This window comes from Bufo gargarizans, chromosome 1 (assembly GCF_014858855.1).
Source record: "Bufo gargarizans isolate SCDJY-AF-19 chromosome 1, ASM1485885v1, whole genome shotgun sequence".
NCBI lineage: Eukaryota > Metazoa > Chordata > Amphibia > Anura > Bufonidae > Bufo > Bufo gargarizans.
The window spans coordinates 274,410,382-274,425,859 of record NC_058080.1 but is presented as its reverse complement, the minus strand read 5'-3'; the positions used below and the strand labels follow the sequence as shown (position 1 = coordinate 274,425,859).

The 15,478-nt window shown below is 43.9% G+C and overlaps 1 protein-coding gene across 3 annotated transcripts in view; it reads left to right on the top strand.

Annotated features, from left to right (window-relative positions):
• The first annotated feature begins 1,013 nt into the window (after positions 1-1,013).
• The window catches only part of GRSF1 (G-rich RNA sequence binding factor 1), a 37,693-nt gene continuing 23,228 nt past the window's right edge, over positions 1,014-15,478 (top strand). For 2 of the 3 annotated variants that reach the window (XM_044303502.1, XM_044303510.1), the window contains exons 1-6: positions 1,014-1,408; positions 8,608-8,761; positions 9,636-9,791; positions 12,390-12,578; positions 13,227-13,365; positions 14,782-14,963. In XM_044303502.1, the coding sequence (XP_044159437.1) occupies positions 1,040-1,408; positions 8,608-8,761; positions 9,636-9,791; positions 12,390-12,578; positions 13,227-13,365; positions 14,782-14,963 (1,189 nt within the window). In that variant the 5' untranslated portion in view covers positions 1,014-1,039. Of the gene's footprint in view, positions 1,409-7,289; positions 7,434-8,607; positions 8,762-9,635; positions 9,792-12,389; positions 12,579-13,226; positions 13,366-14,781; positions 14,964-15,478 lie in introns of all 3 variants that reach the window. The other variant, XM_044303519.1, reaches the window with a different exon arrangement.

Here is a 15,478-nt window from a genome sequence, read left to right as displayed (position 1 = left end):
AAAATTTCGGCTTCGCGCATGCGCAGTGGGCCGGAATTTTCTGCTACCTTCGGCTCCTACTGCGCCTGCGCCGAACTATCTTGTTTAGCAAGCGGAAGGTAGCAGAAGATTCCGGTCTACTGCGCATGCACGAAGCCGGAATTTTCTGCTACCTTCGGCCCCTACTGCGCCTGCGCCCAGGACCAATAAGATTTGAGCTACTTTAGGCGTGCATGCGCCGTGGCCTGTCATTTTAACCTCAGTACAGAAAGCGAGCCTGTTATACTCGCGCTTGCGCATGGACATGTACAAATTTGCAAACCATTTAACTGACTCGGCGCTACTGCGCCTGCGCCAAAAAGACGACTTGGCGCAGGCGCAGTAGCGCCGAGTCAATTAAATGGTTTGCAAATTTGTACATGTCCATGCGCAAGCGCGAGTATAACAGGCTCGCTTTCTGTACTGAGGTTAAAATGACAGGCCACGGCGCATGCACGCCTAAAGTAGTTCAAATGTTATTGGTCCTGGGCGCAGGCGCAGTAGGTGTCGAAGGTAGCTGAAAATTCCGGCTTCGTGCATGCGCAGTAGACCGGAATCTTCTGCTACCTTCTGCTTGCTAAACAAGACGGCTCGGCGCAGGCGCAGTAGGAGCCGAAGGTAGCAGAAAATTCCGGCCCACTGCGCACGCGCGAAGCCGGAATTTTCTGCTACGTTCGGCCGTCTTTTTCGCGCATGCGCAGTGGCCCGGAATTTTCTGCTACCTTCGGCGCGTTCACGCTACTTGGGAATCCTCTGCGCCTGCGCCACCAACCCCCGGCAGAGCCAATGAGGAGCCGAGGTAGGTGACACACCTTCCACGTCACTACCGGAAGTGACGTGGGTAGCAAAATTTTCCGGGTAGCAGTAAATTCCGGAACACCGGCACTATCTACAGGCTGCGCACACTATTGCATGACGGGAGATGTAGTTCTGTCCTGCTGCTCCCATTCATTGGCCGAACGTACGTACCGGAAGTAGCCGTTCTACGTCACGTTTTGCACGTTTTCACTGATTGGTCGGGATGAAGCGAGGGTCGCTGGGAGATGTAGTTCCTATAGCTTTTCTCCTTTCCCCATTGGTTGTACGCGAAGCAGGGGCTGCTGGGAGCTGTAGTTCTTCTTCCTGTTTCGGAGCCGGGCAGTCGTCGCTGATCGTTGGTGAGCTCCTCCTGGGTTTCCGGGTGCGGTGTTTGCCCTTCCTCTGCATGGCCGGGAGCTGCAGAATCATCAGCGCCTCAATAGCTCAGCTTCTGCTGAGGGGCCAGGGAGCTGCAGTGCTGCGGAGAGCAACGCCCGAGCTGCAGAGCTGTGTGTGGCCGGCAGGGAGGCTGTGGGCTCCAGCGCAGGCCAGCAGGAGGCTTCAGAGGTCCTTCTGCACCCGCAGCTACCAGGTAACGAGCCCAGGGACGTGTGTGGTCAGTGAGGGGGGTTGGGCGGCTTCTGATCTGCTCTATCCAGGATGGATTGCTTAGAAGTCTGTGGGGTGTCCTCAGAAATATCATTTAAAATATAGAATGATCGAAACCTGCAAGTGTGACTATACCCTTAGGCTTCGATTTTGATCCATCAGAAACCTTGATGCAGATGTGCAAAGAACCTGATACAAGTGAATGGCGGACACCGGTGGGAGTCATGAGGGTTTAAAGGGTTATCATCACCCTGATTATTTATTCATTACATAGACTCAGAGTGGTATAGCGTCATTAAAAAAAAAGGGGGATACTCTCCTCACCAATTCTTCGCTGTTCCTGTTCTGACGCTTACAGAGTCCCCGCTGGTCTCTCTGATCACCGGTTGCAGCGATCATACAGCATTCTTACTGCTAGCGATTGGCCGGTTGGGTCACGTGTTGGTATGGCATGTCAGTGTAGAATTTATGTATTCCATAATTCTAACTGATGGATCCCAAACTTGGTGGGTCCCTTTAATGGGTTGCACCTTTTTTAAATTCCATTTTTTTCTGATGGTCTTATGCTGCCCTTGCTATTTTCTGAAAAGGTGGTGTGGGCAAGGCTATAACCCCGGCAGATTAATTGTGTGGCCTAAAAGATGCCGGAAATACATTTAATTTTAGGTGAATGGATTGCTGGAGGATGCGCTTAAAGGGGTTATCCTCAAAATAATATTGATAACTTATATTCTGGATCGGTCATCAATATGAGATCAGCGGTGGTATGACTCCCAGGACCCCCACCAATCAACTGTTAGAACAGGTTGGGCACCCGCCTTGCCGATGTGATCCTAAGGATGGGTTATCATTATTGTATCCTAATTTATGACTAGGTGCACTCCTCATCCTAAAGCCTCATTCACATGATAGTGTTCCACGCATGTGCGCTGTACACGTTCTCCACGGACAGCTCACGTCCTCATTCATTTTAATGTGTGTATTCACACATCAGTCTTTTAGCACGGTCCGTGTTTTTAGGAAGCCTGCTCTATTTTGTCTGTGTTCACGGATTCATCACGCCCATTATAGTATATGGGTCCATGAAAAACACGGATGCAAACTGTGTTTCACAGACCGTTAGGAAAAGATGCTATGAAAATTTGTTTTCCGCTGTTCAGTGTCACTGAAACGCAGATGACACATGGAGAGCAAAATACGGATATGTGGACCAAACACGGACATCTGCACGGATGAATCACTGCTCCCCTATCACAAATTTCATCACTGATGTGTGAATGGAGGCCTAAGTTACGCAGGTCCTCCTGTGGCAGAAGGGATACCAAGACCAGCATAGAAAACATCAGTCTTTATAATTCAACCCCCGTTGAGTTTTGAAAAACAAAAAAAATCTGATCTTATTCTTTCTTTAAAGGGGTTAATATTGGTTACCTGTACAACTTAGATCTGCCATACAGGGTACATTCCCGAATACTAGCAAAACGATCTAGAAGTACCCACTCATAGGAGTCGTGAAAACCCAAGGACCTAGAGGACTAGTGTCAGTAACCTACTCGGACTTAGTACATGCGACTGCTAATACCAGTCCCCTCAGGGTGATGGACAAATGGAAAAGATTGATACCCACACTCACTGAAGAGTCTAACTGATTTATTACAATCTCCTCTACCAGTATCACCAGCAGTCCATAACAAAATAATCCAACTGTACAATATTCATCAGACATATCTCACGCCAACCAGATAATATAGAATGGGCAGAGCATCATCCACAGCATGCCCAAGATGCAGGGCACTGGAAGCGGACTTCTGGCACATGATATGGAGATGAACCTGATTGCCGTATTCTGGAAGGAAGTGACAGCATTTCTCTCCAATCTATTACCGGTTCGGGTGGATGGCGCCCCTGAGGTTTGCCTGCTGGGAATAGTGAATGAGGGTATATGGGATCATTACACGACAACATTTCTGAGAGAATCACTTTTCATGGCACGTAAATGTATTGCTCTCAGATGGAATGACCCCCAATACGCCAAACCTGTCCATGTGGAAATTGCAAATAAACCAGATACTACCGTATATATTGTGTTAGTGTTTAAACACCGCAACAAATCTAAAAAATCTGACAAGGTCTGGGGTCTGTGGTGCGAGTCACCTCACACTTGGTATTCAGCCTCGAGACGGCGGCTCGAGGAACTTTGGGTTAATCGGCTTAGTGGGATCATCCGAATGTGTCATATAATATAAATTAATTTACTGTCCTATGAGACGGTAATAGTGCAGTGGGTAACTGAAGAAATTGATAGTGTAGATTCTTTATCTATGTCTGTGTTATGACATGTAACAGAACTGTATGATGCTGATGTTAAATTCTCTATGTTAATAAAAAGTTTAAAAACATTGGTTACCTGTCCTCAGGATAGGCCATGAGCATCAGATCGGCGGGGATCTGACTCCCTTCACCGGGTCGTGACGCGCATAGGTAATTTTAAAGCGCAAGCAGTGTTTGTGGAGCGCCACAACCGCTTCAAACTCCGGATCGGCAAGGGTGCCGGGTGCCAGACCCCCGCCAATCTGATACTGATGAGCTATCCTGGGCAGCAGGATTCAATTCACAGCAATCCATCAAACCTGTACAAGCTCTGTTAAATGAAGCCATAGCCCTAATATGACTAGAGCTGCTCCCACTTACAAAGGAACACTATCACATGGACATGCTGGCGGTTTCCCCGAATGATAACACACAGGGGAATTCATCACACCCTGCCCTCCAGAATGCTGGCTTCACAAAGTCTCAGAATAGGGCTTTGTGACTTTTTGGGGTTAGCTGTGTACCATCACCCGCTACAGTTTAGTGGGTGTGGTTAGCTATGTTAATTAGTTTAACTCCCAATTTATCAGTAGGGGCAGACATATAAAACCGGAGTAGCATTACTGGACAAAAGTGTTAGATTTAATGGGGCACGAAATTTAACAAAGATATAGCAATATTTTATAAATTTAGTCTATACCAATGGTGGTGGTACGGGTGCCAGAGGCGGCACTCGGAGCCCTCTCTGTGGGCACCCGCACCCTGGAAAGAATCTATGGTGTACCAATGTGCCTTAGACTTTTCCTGCAGCGCATTGAATGCAGGCAGGATATTGTACCTAAATGATAAAGTACATGGAAGATATAGTATATTAGACTGTAGGGCTGCAGCTAACGATTATTTGAATAATCGATTAGTTGCCGATTAATTTCTACGATTAATCGATTAATCGGGAAAAACGACAAAATTACAAAACAGAGAGGTTTATATGATCTTACTTGAAAAATTATGTTCAAAGGTCATATTAAAACAAATTGTGGACGACACTATTATGGGGGATCTGTGGACGACACTATTATGGGGGATCTGTGGACGACACTATTATGGGGGATCTGTGGACGACACTATTATGGGGGATCTGTGGACGACACTATTATGGGGGATCTGTGGACGACACTATTATGGGGGATCTGTGGACGACACTATTATGGGGGATCTGTGGACGACACTATTATGGGGGATCTGTGGACGACACTATTATGGGGGATCTGTGGACGACACTATTATGGGGGATCTGTGGACGACACTATTATGGGGGATCTGTGGACGACACTATTATGGGGGATCTGTGGACGACACTATTATGGGGGATCTGTGGACGACACTATTATGGGGGATCTGTGGACGGCGTAGTTATGGAGAGGGGGATATGTGCACGGCGTAGTTATGGAGAGGGGGATATGTGCACTGTTATGGGCATAACAGTGCACAGATCCCTTTCCTCATAACAGTGCACAGGCCCCCCTTCCCATAGCAGTGCCATACACAGACCCCCCTCCCCATAGCAGTGCCATAGACAGAGCCTCCCCCCTCCCCATAGCAGTGCTATACACAGACCCCCCTTCCCATAGCAGTGCCATAGACAGATCCCCCTTCCCATAGCAGTGCCATAGACAGATCCCCCCTCCCCCTAACAGCCCCGGCCCCGGTGCTTGCATCTTTATTTTACCTTTTTACAATGACGCTCCCAGTCCTGTAACAGCCAGGCAGAGCGGACGGCGGCGTAACGTCACTCAATCACGTGACGCGCTTGCTCCGCCCACTTCATGAATGAAGGAGGCGGAGCAGGCGTGTCACGTGAGTGAGTGACGTTACGCCGCCGTCCGCTCTGCCTGGCTGTTACAGGACTGGGAGCGTCATTGTAAAAAGGTAAAATAAAGATGCAGCGACCGCCCGCCCGCCCGAATAGCAACGAATCGGCGATTATTCGATAACTGGATTCGTCGACAACGAATCCAGTTATCGAATATAATCGATTACATCGATTAATCGTTGCAGCCCTATTAGACTGTAGATTTCAGGTTGGCACGTTGCGATAAATAAGTGGGTTTTGGGTTGCAGTTTGGACACACTGCTTCTAAAAGGTTCACCATCACTGGCCTAGAGTATGCCAACATAGACTACTGCAAAACTGACTTCAAATTTTATCCTCCTAATATAGCTGCATGATATGGGAATTTTGTGCGATTGCGATTAGGGCCCTAAAAATTGCGATAACGGTATGAGATGCGATATTTTAAGGGACTTGTGCTAGAGGTCTATTTGCTTGGATTTTCAAGGCAAAAGCACAAAGAAATTTCTGATAATGCTGAAGTGCAGTTATGCTTAACTCAAGAACTGAAATGCACAGTGTTTTTCAAAATAAAACATCTTTTACTAAATTAAATAATATATTTGCATTACTGCAAAAGTACAAAATACAAAACTTGCCATTTTCTTAATAGCACAGAACAGATAAATAAAAGAACATTTGTTCATTAAAATAACGACTTGCCTCCAGCCCCTCCTCCCTCCCCATACTGTAACTGATGTTTCGCCGGCCGCGCTGTGCAGCATAGCGGCCGGCGATACACCCGTGTCAACCATCGCTTTATAAGACGCACTGACATTTTCCCCCCACTTTTGGGGGGGGGGGGGGGGGGGAGTTTGTCTTATAAAGAGAAAAATATGGTAATAGAATTGCAGCATTTTTGGGTCGGGCGATTGCGATATGGCGATTGATTGCGATTGCTTTGGCGATTTATATTGTGCAGGCCTACCTCCTAATAAATTCCTAGATCTAAAGTTTCATATCAAGCGTATCCCATCCTTGTACCAGTTCACTTTCTGACTGGTCTGTTTGACAGTGCGGTAGGTGTCCCTATAGTTGGCACTCCAGAGTGGTAGGACCTTTTGTAGTTTTTTTCAGAACAGATCTGGACCCATTCATTTTCAATGGGTCCTGAAAAAAAACGGACAGCACAATGTTAGATTTTTTTTCAGGACCCATTGAAAATGAATGGGTACAGATCTGGTCCAGATCTGTTCAGCAAAAAACGGAACAGATCAGGAAAGAAACAACGGCCGTGTGAATGGACCCTTAGGCCCATTTTACACTTGCAGCAGAGTGATCCGGCAATCTGCATGCAAACGGACAGCATTTGTAGACGGATGTATTGTGCCACAGTATGCACTTTACGGGTATGTAGGAAAAATGGTTATGATGTGGCCAACGCATTCAACACATTAGATGCATGCCAGTCCAATGAGCCAGTTTTGCATGCACTGGCCATCTATCTAATGTGGATGCAGTTCCAACCCTACCTTGCCAGTAGATGCCAGTGGGGTAATGGGGTGTGTCTGTTTTCTACATCCCACATTAGAAAACAGCAAGCAGTGCAATTTATTGGGGTGGGTAAAATCTCCTCTTCTCTTTACGCTGACACTTCTCTGCTCCGTCTTCTGCTCCTTTCTTATTCTCATTTATTGTTCTCTGTCAAATGTTACCCTTTAAGAGACGCAAGTGACAGAAGCAGCTTGGAGACGGAGCACTAAGCGTTGGGCACTAGAAGAGGACTTATTCTCAGCAGCAGGCCAGGAAGTAGAGAGACTAGACCTGCGGCAGTTGTCAAAGAGAAGAACTGAGAGCTTGAACTGAGGTAATAAGGTCAGCAAATAAGCAGGTGGTCAGGGTGGATTTGATTTAAATCAAACTGATTTAAATCACGATTCAGTAAGGCTTGATTTAAATCACAGTTTTCTACATAAAGAATAATTCTTGCTGGTATAACTTATAATATGCAAGTAGATTTTGTAGAAGTTAGGATTAAGGTCTTTTTCTCAACTCTGTTCATGTTATAACATTTTTGCTGTGAGGCATGTGATCTCTGCTGAGTCAAATTCAGTTTTGAGAACTGCAAAAGTAAACCAAGCATCTGTGATAATATCTTGTAGGCAGAGAAACTGCCCAATAATCTTACAAAAACCTCTGGAAGAGCATGACATTGTGAATGGATTAATGGAATTTATTTACCCAAAAAATTAAACATATACAGCCTTATTCTACATAATAAAAAAAAAAAAAATCTTTATTTCATGATGGAATAACCTTTTGGATGGTAATATATTTTCCTCAAAAAGCATTTTATATTTAAAAAAATCGGATTTTAAATAAAAAAATAATCTGATTTAAATCCCAAAAATCTCTTTATGAAAAAAAATCATAGATTTTTATCCACCCTGAAGGTGGTGATGTATGCAACTAAATTGTCATTGTGAAAGAGACCTTTCAGAAGAAGGCCCTTTTAGAGCACCTTATGTGAAAACGTTTGAAGGGATGGTGCCGAAGATGCACCATTGTGCACCACAATTCTGGCATAAAATTCTGTTGCACAGTGAGCCAACCAATAGTTGGTACAGAGTCAGAGAAAAGCGTCTATCCCTGCACCATGTCTATCATCCAGATAGTGATGATCTGATGTCTAAGTTTCCACCGTCTACAGGATTAGTAAATCTTGGCCAAAGGCCACCTCCTCCCTAGCTTTTATATTGGCAGTTGTATATGTCAGGACATCAACATCCTTAGTTGGAGGGCATACATGACAGCTCTGCTCCAGACAGAGATCACAAGGATGTGTCGATCATCTCCAGGTTCTTAGTAACCCAGTACTTTTGCTATGATCACTACTGAGTTGCGCCAGTAGGAGCAAAGCCCTAGAGTCTGCTCAGTACGCTGCGCAAGCTTGGGAGCCCTCCTATTCATGAGCACCTGCCTCTCCCCAGCCCAGTGTCTGGTGTATTTTGTGACATGTTTTCTGCTTTTTGTTTTGGCAGAGTCCGTACGGTTCACATGAAACTGAAGACTACTTTGATTTACCAGAGTATGAACCAGGGCCTGTAAATACAGGACCAAGTAAGATGTTCATTGTGCGTGCTAGAGGGCTGCCATGGTCTTGCACTGCAGAGGATGTGCTCAGTTTTTTCTCTGGTATGTCTTTATACCTTTTAATTATGAGGAATGCTTGAGCTACCGCTTAAAATATGAACTTTCATGAAATTTATCTCAAAATTCATGTCAAAGACCAATACAGGCTTACAGGTATCTAGAAGGTTTTCAAATGACATTAGTCCACATGCACAATAATCTTTTAGATATCGGTACTATTAACAAATGGGGTACAACTAACTCTAAGGGAATGATTTTATACGGGATGTCCAAGATTTTCATATCGATGGACTATCCTCAGAATGGGTCATTAATATCTGGTCAGTGGGGGATCCAACTCCCAACATCTCCACAGATCAGCAGTTTGAAGACCGCTTACCAAGCACAGCGCTGTAAATTGCTTCAGCTCCATTCACTTCTATGGGACTGAGCTGCTCCTAGGCCATGTGACAGATGTACGAGACGTCACTAGCCTAGGAAGCGGCTGCAGTGCTCCAGTGATTGACAGATGTGCTGGGAGTCTGACCCCCACCGATCAGATATGGATGACCTAGGCGTTCAGTATCAAAATCTCGGAGAACCCCTTAAATGTTTTACATACAGTCCTTTTTATCCTGCATATGTTCTCAGCCCGCCACTGCAGTATAATGTCACCACAGCTCCAAAAGCTGAAGACTGGACAGATTCTGTTAACACTTTAGGTTTTCTTATGGATGGTTCTCTACCCTACAATACTATGATAAACCGAAACCTATTAGGACCCCTTTTTTTTTAATATATTTTGTAATTGGCTACACAGGTTTACTTGTTATAGCATTAAAATAAAATATTTATAAATTAAAATAATGCTAATTCTGGGAAGTAATATTTGTAGTTTTGCATGTGACTCTAGAATGCTGTTGCTGGAATTTTTCAGGTTGCAATGTGCGGAATGGCATAGACGGGGTGCACTTCATATTTAATAGGGATGGAAAACCGCGGGGAGATGCAGTCATTGAGTTTGAGACGGCCGATGACTTGGTAAAAGCATTAGAACAACACAAAAAGTACTTGGGACAGCGCTATGTAGAAGGTGAGCAACTTCAGTACCCCGTGCTGCTGTCTTTGGTTTCATACATTAAATGCTTTTACAGCTTGCTGAATTTCTGTTATATTTTTGAAAAGAAAGATCAGTACCAGGACTCGAGTTAAACGGGTGATGCTATCAGACATCATATAGTACATGACAATCTCTTTCTAAAAGAAAGTTTCCGGCGCTGTAGTGTTTTTCAGTAAAAACGTCCTCTTTATTAACGTAACATAAATCCATGTACAGACAAATCCTTAAACCATGCGATAGTTTACGCGTTTAGCGATTTTGTCTGTACATGGATTTATGTTACGTTGATAAAGAGGAAGATTTTACTGAAAAACACTACAGCGCCGGAAACTTTTTCTTTTTGATGTTTCAAGGACTAGCTGTTCATTCTGAGCACGTGGACCATTTGTGAATAAGGTGAGCTGGAAGTGTACCTTTTTGGAAATGTCTTTCTAACAAAGCTAGAACCAGCTCTGTACTGCACATGGATCCAGAGATTCCCCATTCTGCTCCAACTGTTCTGCTAGATTTATTTGTCTGAGGACAGGGGACATGTCCTGTCTCAGGGGGTGCATCCTCTCTGCTGCAGAATTCTCCCTGTAACTGCCACAGCTTCTAACAGAGGTTACAGCAGGTGACAGTTGAAGATTAAAACGGAGTGTGTTCGTCCTGCCCATTTGGAACCAAAGCCAAGTTTGGTTCCAAGTTTTAAAGTGTTTTTACACTTTAAAAATCAACTAGCGAAATTATTCAACGAAGTCTTAGGGTACTTTCACACTAGCGTTTTAGTTTTCCGGTATTGAGTTCCGTCATAGGGGCTCAATACCAGAAAAAAACAAATACGCTTCAGTTTTGTCTCTATTCATTGTCAATGGGGACTAAACTGAACAGAACGGAGTGCTCCAAAATGGATTCCGTTCCATTTAGTTGAGTTCCCAGACCGGAGAGCAAACCGCAACATGATGGAATAATCCGGCATGACCCTCAATGCAAGTCAATGAGGACAGATCCGTTTTCTCTGCCACAATGTGCTATAATAGAAAACGGATCCGTCGTCCATTGACTTTAATTGGAGTTCATGACGGATCCGTCTTGGCTATGTTAAAGATAATATAACCGGATCCGTTCATAACGGATGCAGATGGTTGTATTATCAGTAACGGAAGCTTTTTTGCTGAACCCTGTTAAAGTAGCCGACTTTGCAAATAACTAACTTTGGCTCATCAGAGCCCATACATTTTAATACTGTACAGAGATGGATCTCTGTGCAGTATTAATCTAAAGTTTTGAATAAAGCGACTTGGGATGTACCATACGAAGCTCGCTTCACTCCTCACTAGTCACATGATTTATCCCTTACGGTGAACATCATCATAAAAAATTGAAAGTTTGCTGTTTTTTGTTCATTCCACCCCCTAAAAATACACAATAACATGATCAAAAAGTCATATGGACCTGAAAATGGCACAATGAAAATCCCAAATTATCCCACAAAAACACAAGCCCTCGGAGAGCTCAGTCAATGGAAAAAGGAAATGTTATGGGTCTTTGAGTGTGATGACAGTTTTTTTTTTTCGTTTTTTTTGTGAAAGTAGAAAAACAAAAAACTGCTTTTTACCCTTATTGTACTGACCCCAGAATACATTTAGAAAAAAAAAAAAAAAAGTTGGACAGAACTCGATACTCACCCTAGGGTACAGGTTTACTCCAGCTCCTATGGTGTAATGCTAATACGGAAGGAAGGCGCCAAAAGTCTTGAATGGCAAGTGAAGGCACTTCTAATGAATTTTAATATGGGCTACAGATACTGATAACCTACTCTCAGGACAGGTCATCAGTATCAGATCGATGGAAGTCCGACGCCTGGCACCCCTGCCGATTAGGTGTTTAAAGGGGAGGTTCTAATAAAAAGAATGGGAGAGGAAGCGCTGTAATTACGGTACAATGTAGACAGCGTGCAGATAAACACTAAAGAGGACACAGCGCTCACAAGTTCCTCAGCCCCTTCAAACAGCTGGGGGGGTGTCGGGACTCTGACCCCTATCAATCTGATAGGATATCTTATTAGTACCTGTAGTGCGGACAAACCCTTTAAAGGGGTTGTCCAAGCTTTTACTATTGATGACCTATCCTCAGGACAGGTAATCAATATCAGATCGGTGGGGGTCTGACACCCGGTACCCATGTCTCTCTTCCTTTTCACCGCTGCTGTCTATGGCAAAGACCATAGATGGCAGCAGTGGTAGACCATAGATCGGCGGGGGTGCTGGGTGTTGGACCCCGGCCAATCTGATATTGATGACCTGTCCTGCGGATATGTCATCAATGAAAAACCCTGGACAACCCCTTTTTAAGGGTAAAATGAAATAACATGTAATTTTCATTAAACGGGGGTACTACACCTTAATCGGCGTGAGGAGACTTATAGGCCATACAGGCTCCTCTGCAATTCTGGACAGAAAGGGATGCAAATGGGCTCTTTACAATCTCTGCCTCTAGTGGCACCAGATGTAAGGCGGCTATCCTTTAAGTTTATATTGATTATATAATATTGTTTAAAACAGTTTTTTCTAACCCGTACTTGTTTTGCAGTGTTTGAAATGAGCCAGAAAGATGCAGAGTCATTGCTGCAGAGGCTGCAGGCTCCCATGTCACCCACCACGTCCTCTTCTGTGTCTCAAGCTGCACAGTCAGTGGCTGGTGCCCCAAGCGACGGCACGGTGCGCCTCCGCGGTCTTCCATACAGCTGTAGTGAACAGGATATTGTCAATTTCTTTTCAGGTAAATTTCATTGGTAGGAGGGAGCGTTGCAGCTACAAATGAGTGAAGGGGAGCTTATGTCCGGGTTCAGCTCTCAACCTGGACACCCCTTTAAATATGTTGCATTTACATAAAATAAAAAGTTGAGGCTCTCATATCGCATGACGTCCAATCGGTTGTCTTTTGGGACTTACCCAAAGACAACTACTTACCAAGAATCCTACTGGCAACATGGCAGACAAACCTGGCCGACCAGGGAGTCAGCTTTAAAAAGAAAAATCCATAAAACGGACTTCCTGATCCTTGCGCACAGCAGCCAAAGTTTTTTTCAAACCTAGTGATCACATGCCATCATGAATGGTTGTGTGCATCAATTTTTAAAACTATGGTCAGCCTAATACTTTCTCTTGTATGACCGGCCTTATTGCTGATACTAAATCTGAGGATTCAATGGTTGTATAGCTCTGCAAGTAGGCTAAACTCTGATGCTGTAAGTGGTGGCAGTGCACCCATCAGGGTCCGTCATTTTTCCATACAGCTCTAGCTACTATATGCAGTGGGGACACATTCACTCTGTAAGTTGCTAGTTACACAGCCCTGCTTTGGAAAAGGTAAGTTCACATTTTCAGTACACCCGTCTTTGTTTTATGAAAATCCATGTCTTTACAGGCCTGAGTATAGCCGATGAAGGCATAACATTTGTGTTTGACCACCGGGGGCGCAAGTCTGGAGAGGCATTTGTACAGTTTATTTCTGAAGAACATGCAGAACAAGCACTTTTGAGACACAAGAAGGAAATAGGCAGCAGGTAATTTGCGTGTTTTTTTTTTCTTTTCCCTTTCATGTACCATTGGCATTGCATACTAGTATTGCATCTCATTATATCAGTTATAGGGTATACTTGTTCATTCTATCACTTAAAGGAATGTCCTGGCAAATAACATTTAAAAGGGGTTGTCCCACTGAAAATATTCTACAGTTTTCAAACCAGCACCTGGGTCTGAATACTTTTGTATTTATATGTAATTAAAAATTTTGCATAGCCACAGAGTTATTCAATAAAATGTGTCTGTGTAGCGTCACCTGCTGTTTGCTTTTTTTCTTATTTCTATGACCTGCTCGCTGAGATGGTCGCACATGCTCAGTTTCATCCTTCAACTGGCTCCTGAGCTGTGATAGGGAGAGCATGGACACGCCCCCTTAGCTGCAGCAGAGAAGACACTCCCTTTGAGCTGCCAGCTTGATATCAATCTAGCAGAGCATTGAATGGGGAGATCTCTGGATCCATGTGAGGTACAGGGCTGGTTCTAGCTTTGTTCGAAAGAGGTTGTCATGTACTGTATGAAATCTGGGATCATGGGATAACCCTTTCAAGGCATTTACGGTTTATTCAGCGTTTGATATGGAGAATGGTGGTGCCCCATTGTTTCTAAACCCGAGACAAAGGACTAAAGGCCCCTTTTCATGGACTGACTGAGGCAGTTATAAGGAATGCTGCTTTGAAATGATAATTTTTGGATGCTGACTCAAGGATGCTTTCACCCAATAAATGAGATCATTCATGGGGTGATCAGTAGCACCTTTTAATCATAGGATAACCCCTTTAGAATTTTTATTATACATTAATCAGACATCATATAGTACATGACAACCTCTTTCTAACAAAGCTAGAACCAGCCCCGTGCCTCACATGGATCCAGAGATCTCCCCATTCAAGCTGGTGGCTCAGGGGCAGTGTCCCCTACAGCTCCTCCCTATCGCAGCTCAGGAGGCAGTTGAAGGATGTACCTGAGCATGTAAACCCCCTAAAGTATCCCTAAATCTGAAACACAGGGCACATAATGTGGCATGTGTCGTATCAGTTGATATTGGCTGGTTTAAACTTGAAATGTAATCTTTCAGAAGATCCAGATTTGTTACAGTTATCTATAACCAGCAAACCTCTCAAAAAGACCCCCTCTTCAGAAGACCACCCCCAGCAAACCACTTTTTTCAATGACATTTTGAATAGTTGTCTCAAAGGTTTCACTGTGTAATTAGAAAATTATGTTTGATATCATATCATAAAAAGATGCAAATGTTTGCTCTGTTATTGAAGTACTTGTTTATGACCTCCTGTGCTGAACAGTAATTTGATATGCATACATTCCTTGTTTCTCAGATATGAATACATTTTTGGCATACTATGTGTTCATTTTTATCTTTCTCTTCTATCTTTTTTAAGGTACATTGAAATTTTTCCAAGCCGAAAAAATGAAATTCAAAATGCTCGCTTCCTTGTTAGAAAAAGGAAAGGAGTCACTTTTGCCCCGACGATGAAAGAACTTTATGACCCAGACCTTTCCATTAATAATGAAAATAAAGAGCGGCAGTCTGACCTAGCCAGTGAGAACAATCACATGAATGGTGAGATACTGGATATTTTAGTCTCCATTTTACCACATTTCTGGACCTGACTAATTGCACATGTTAAACGTAAACCGTCATGTGGCTGAGTTTCCCGCATGACATTTATATTGTTACAAACCGCCTGCAAGTCAAGAGACATACATTAGGATTCTGCAGGTAGCTCCAACATGTACAGGGGAGTAGGACGCTGTCAGGGCTGCTGCAGGTCCTGAAAAGCTGCCTTTTCATTGAGCTGGCTATAATAGGTCTCAATGGAACTTGGCTTGTCCTTATGATGATCTACTGGATGTTTTTTTTTATTTTGAATCTAATTTTGTGTGAACCTACAGTTAAGGCTACTTTCACACTAGCGTTTTTTGCGGATCCGTCATGGATCTTCAAAAACACCTTTGTTACAATAATACAACCGTCTGCATCCGTCATGAACGGATCCGGTTGTATTTTGTCATTTATAGCCACGACGGGTCCGTCATAAACACCATTAAAAGTCAATGGGGGTCGGATCCGTTTTC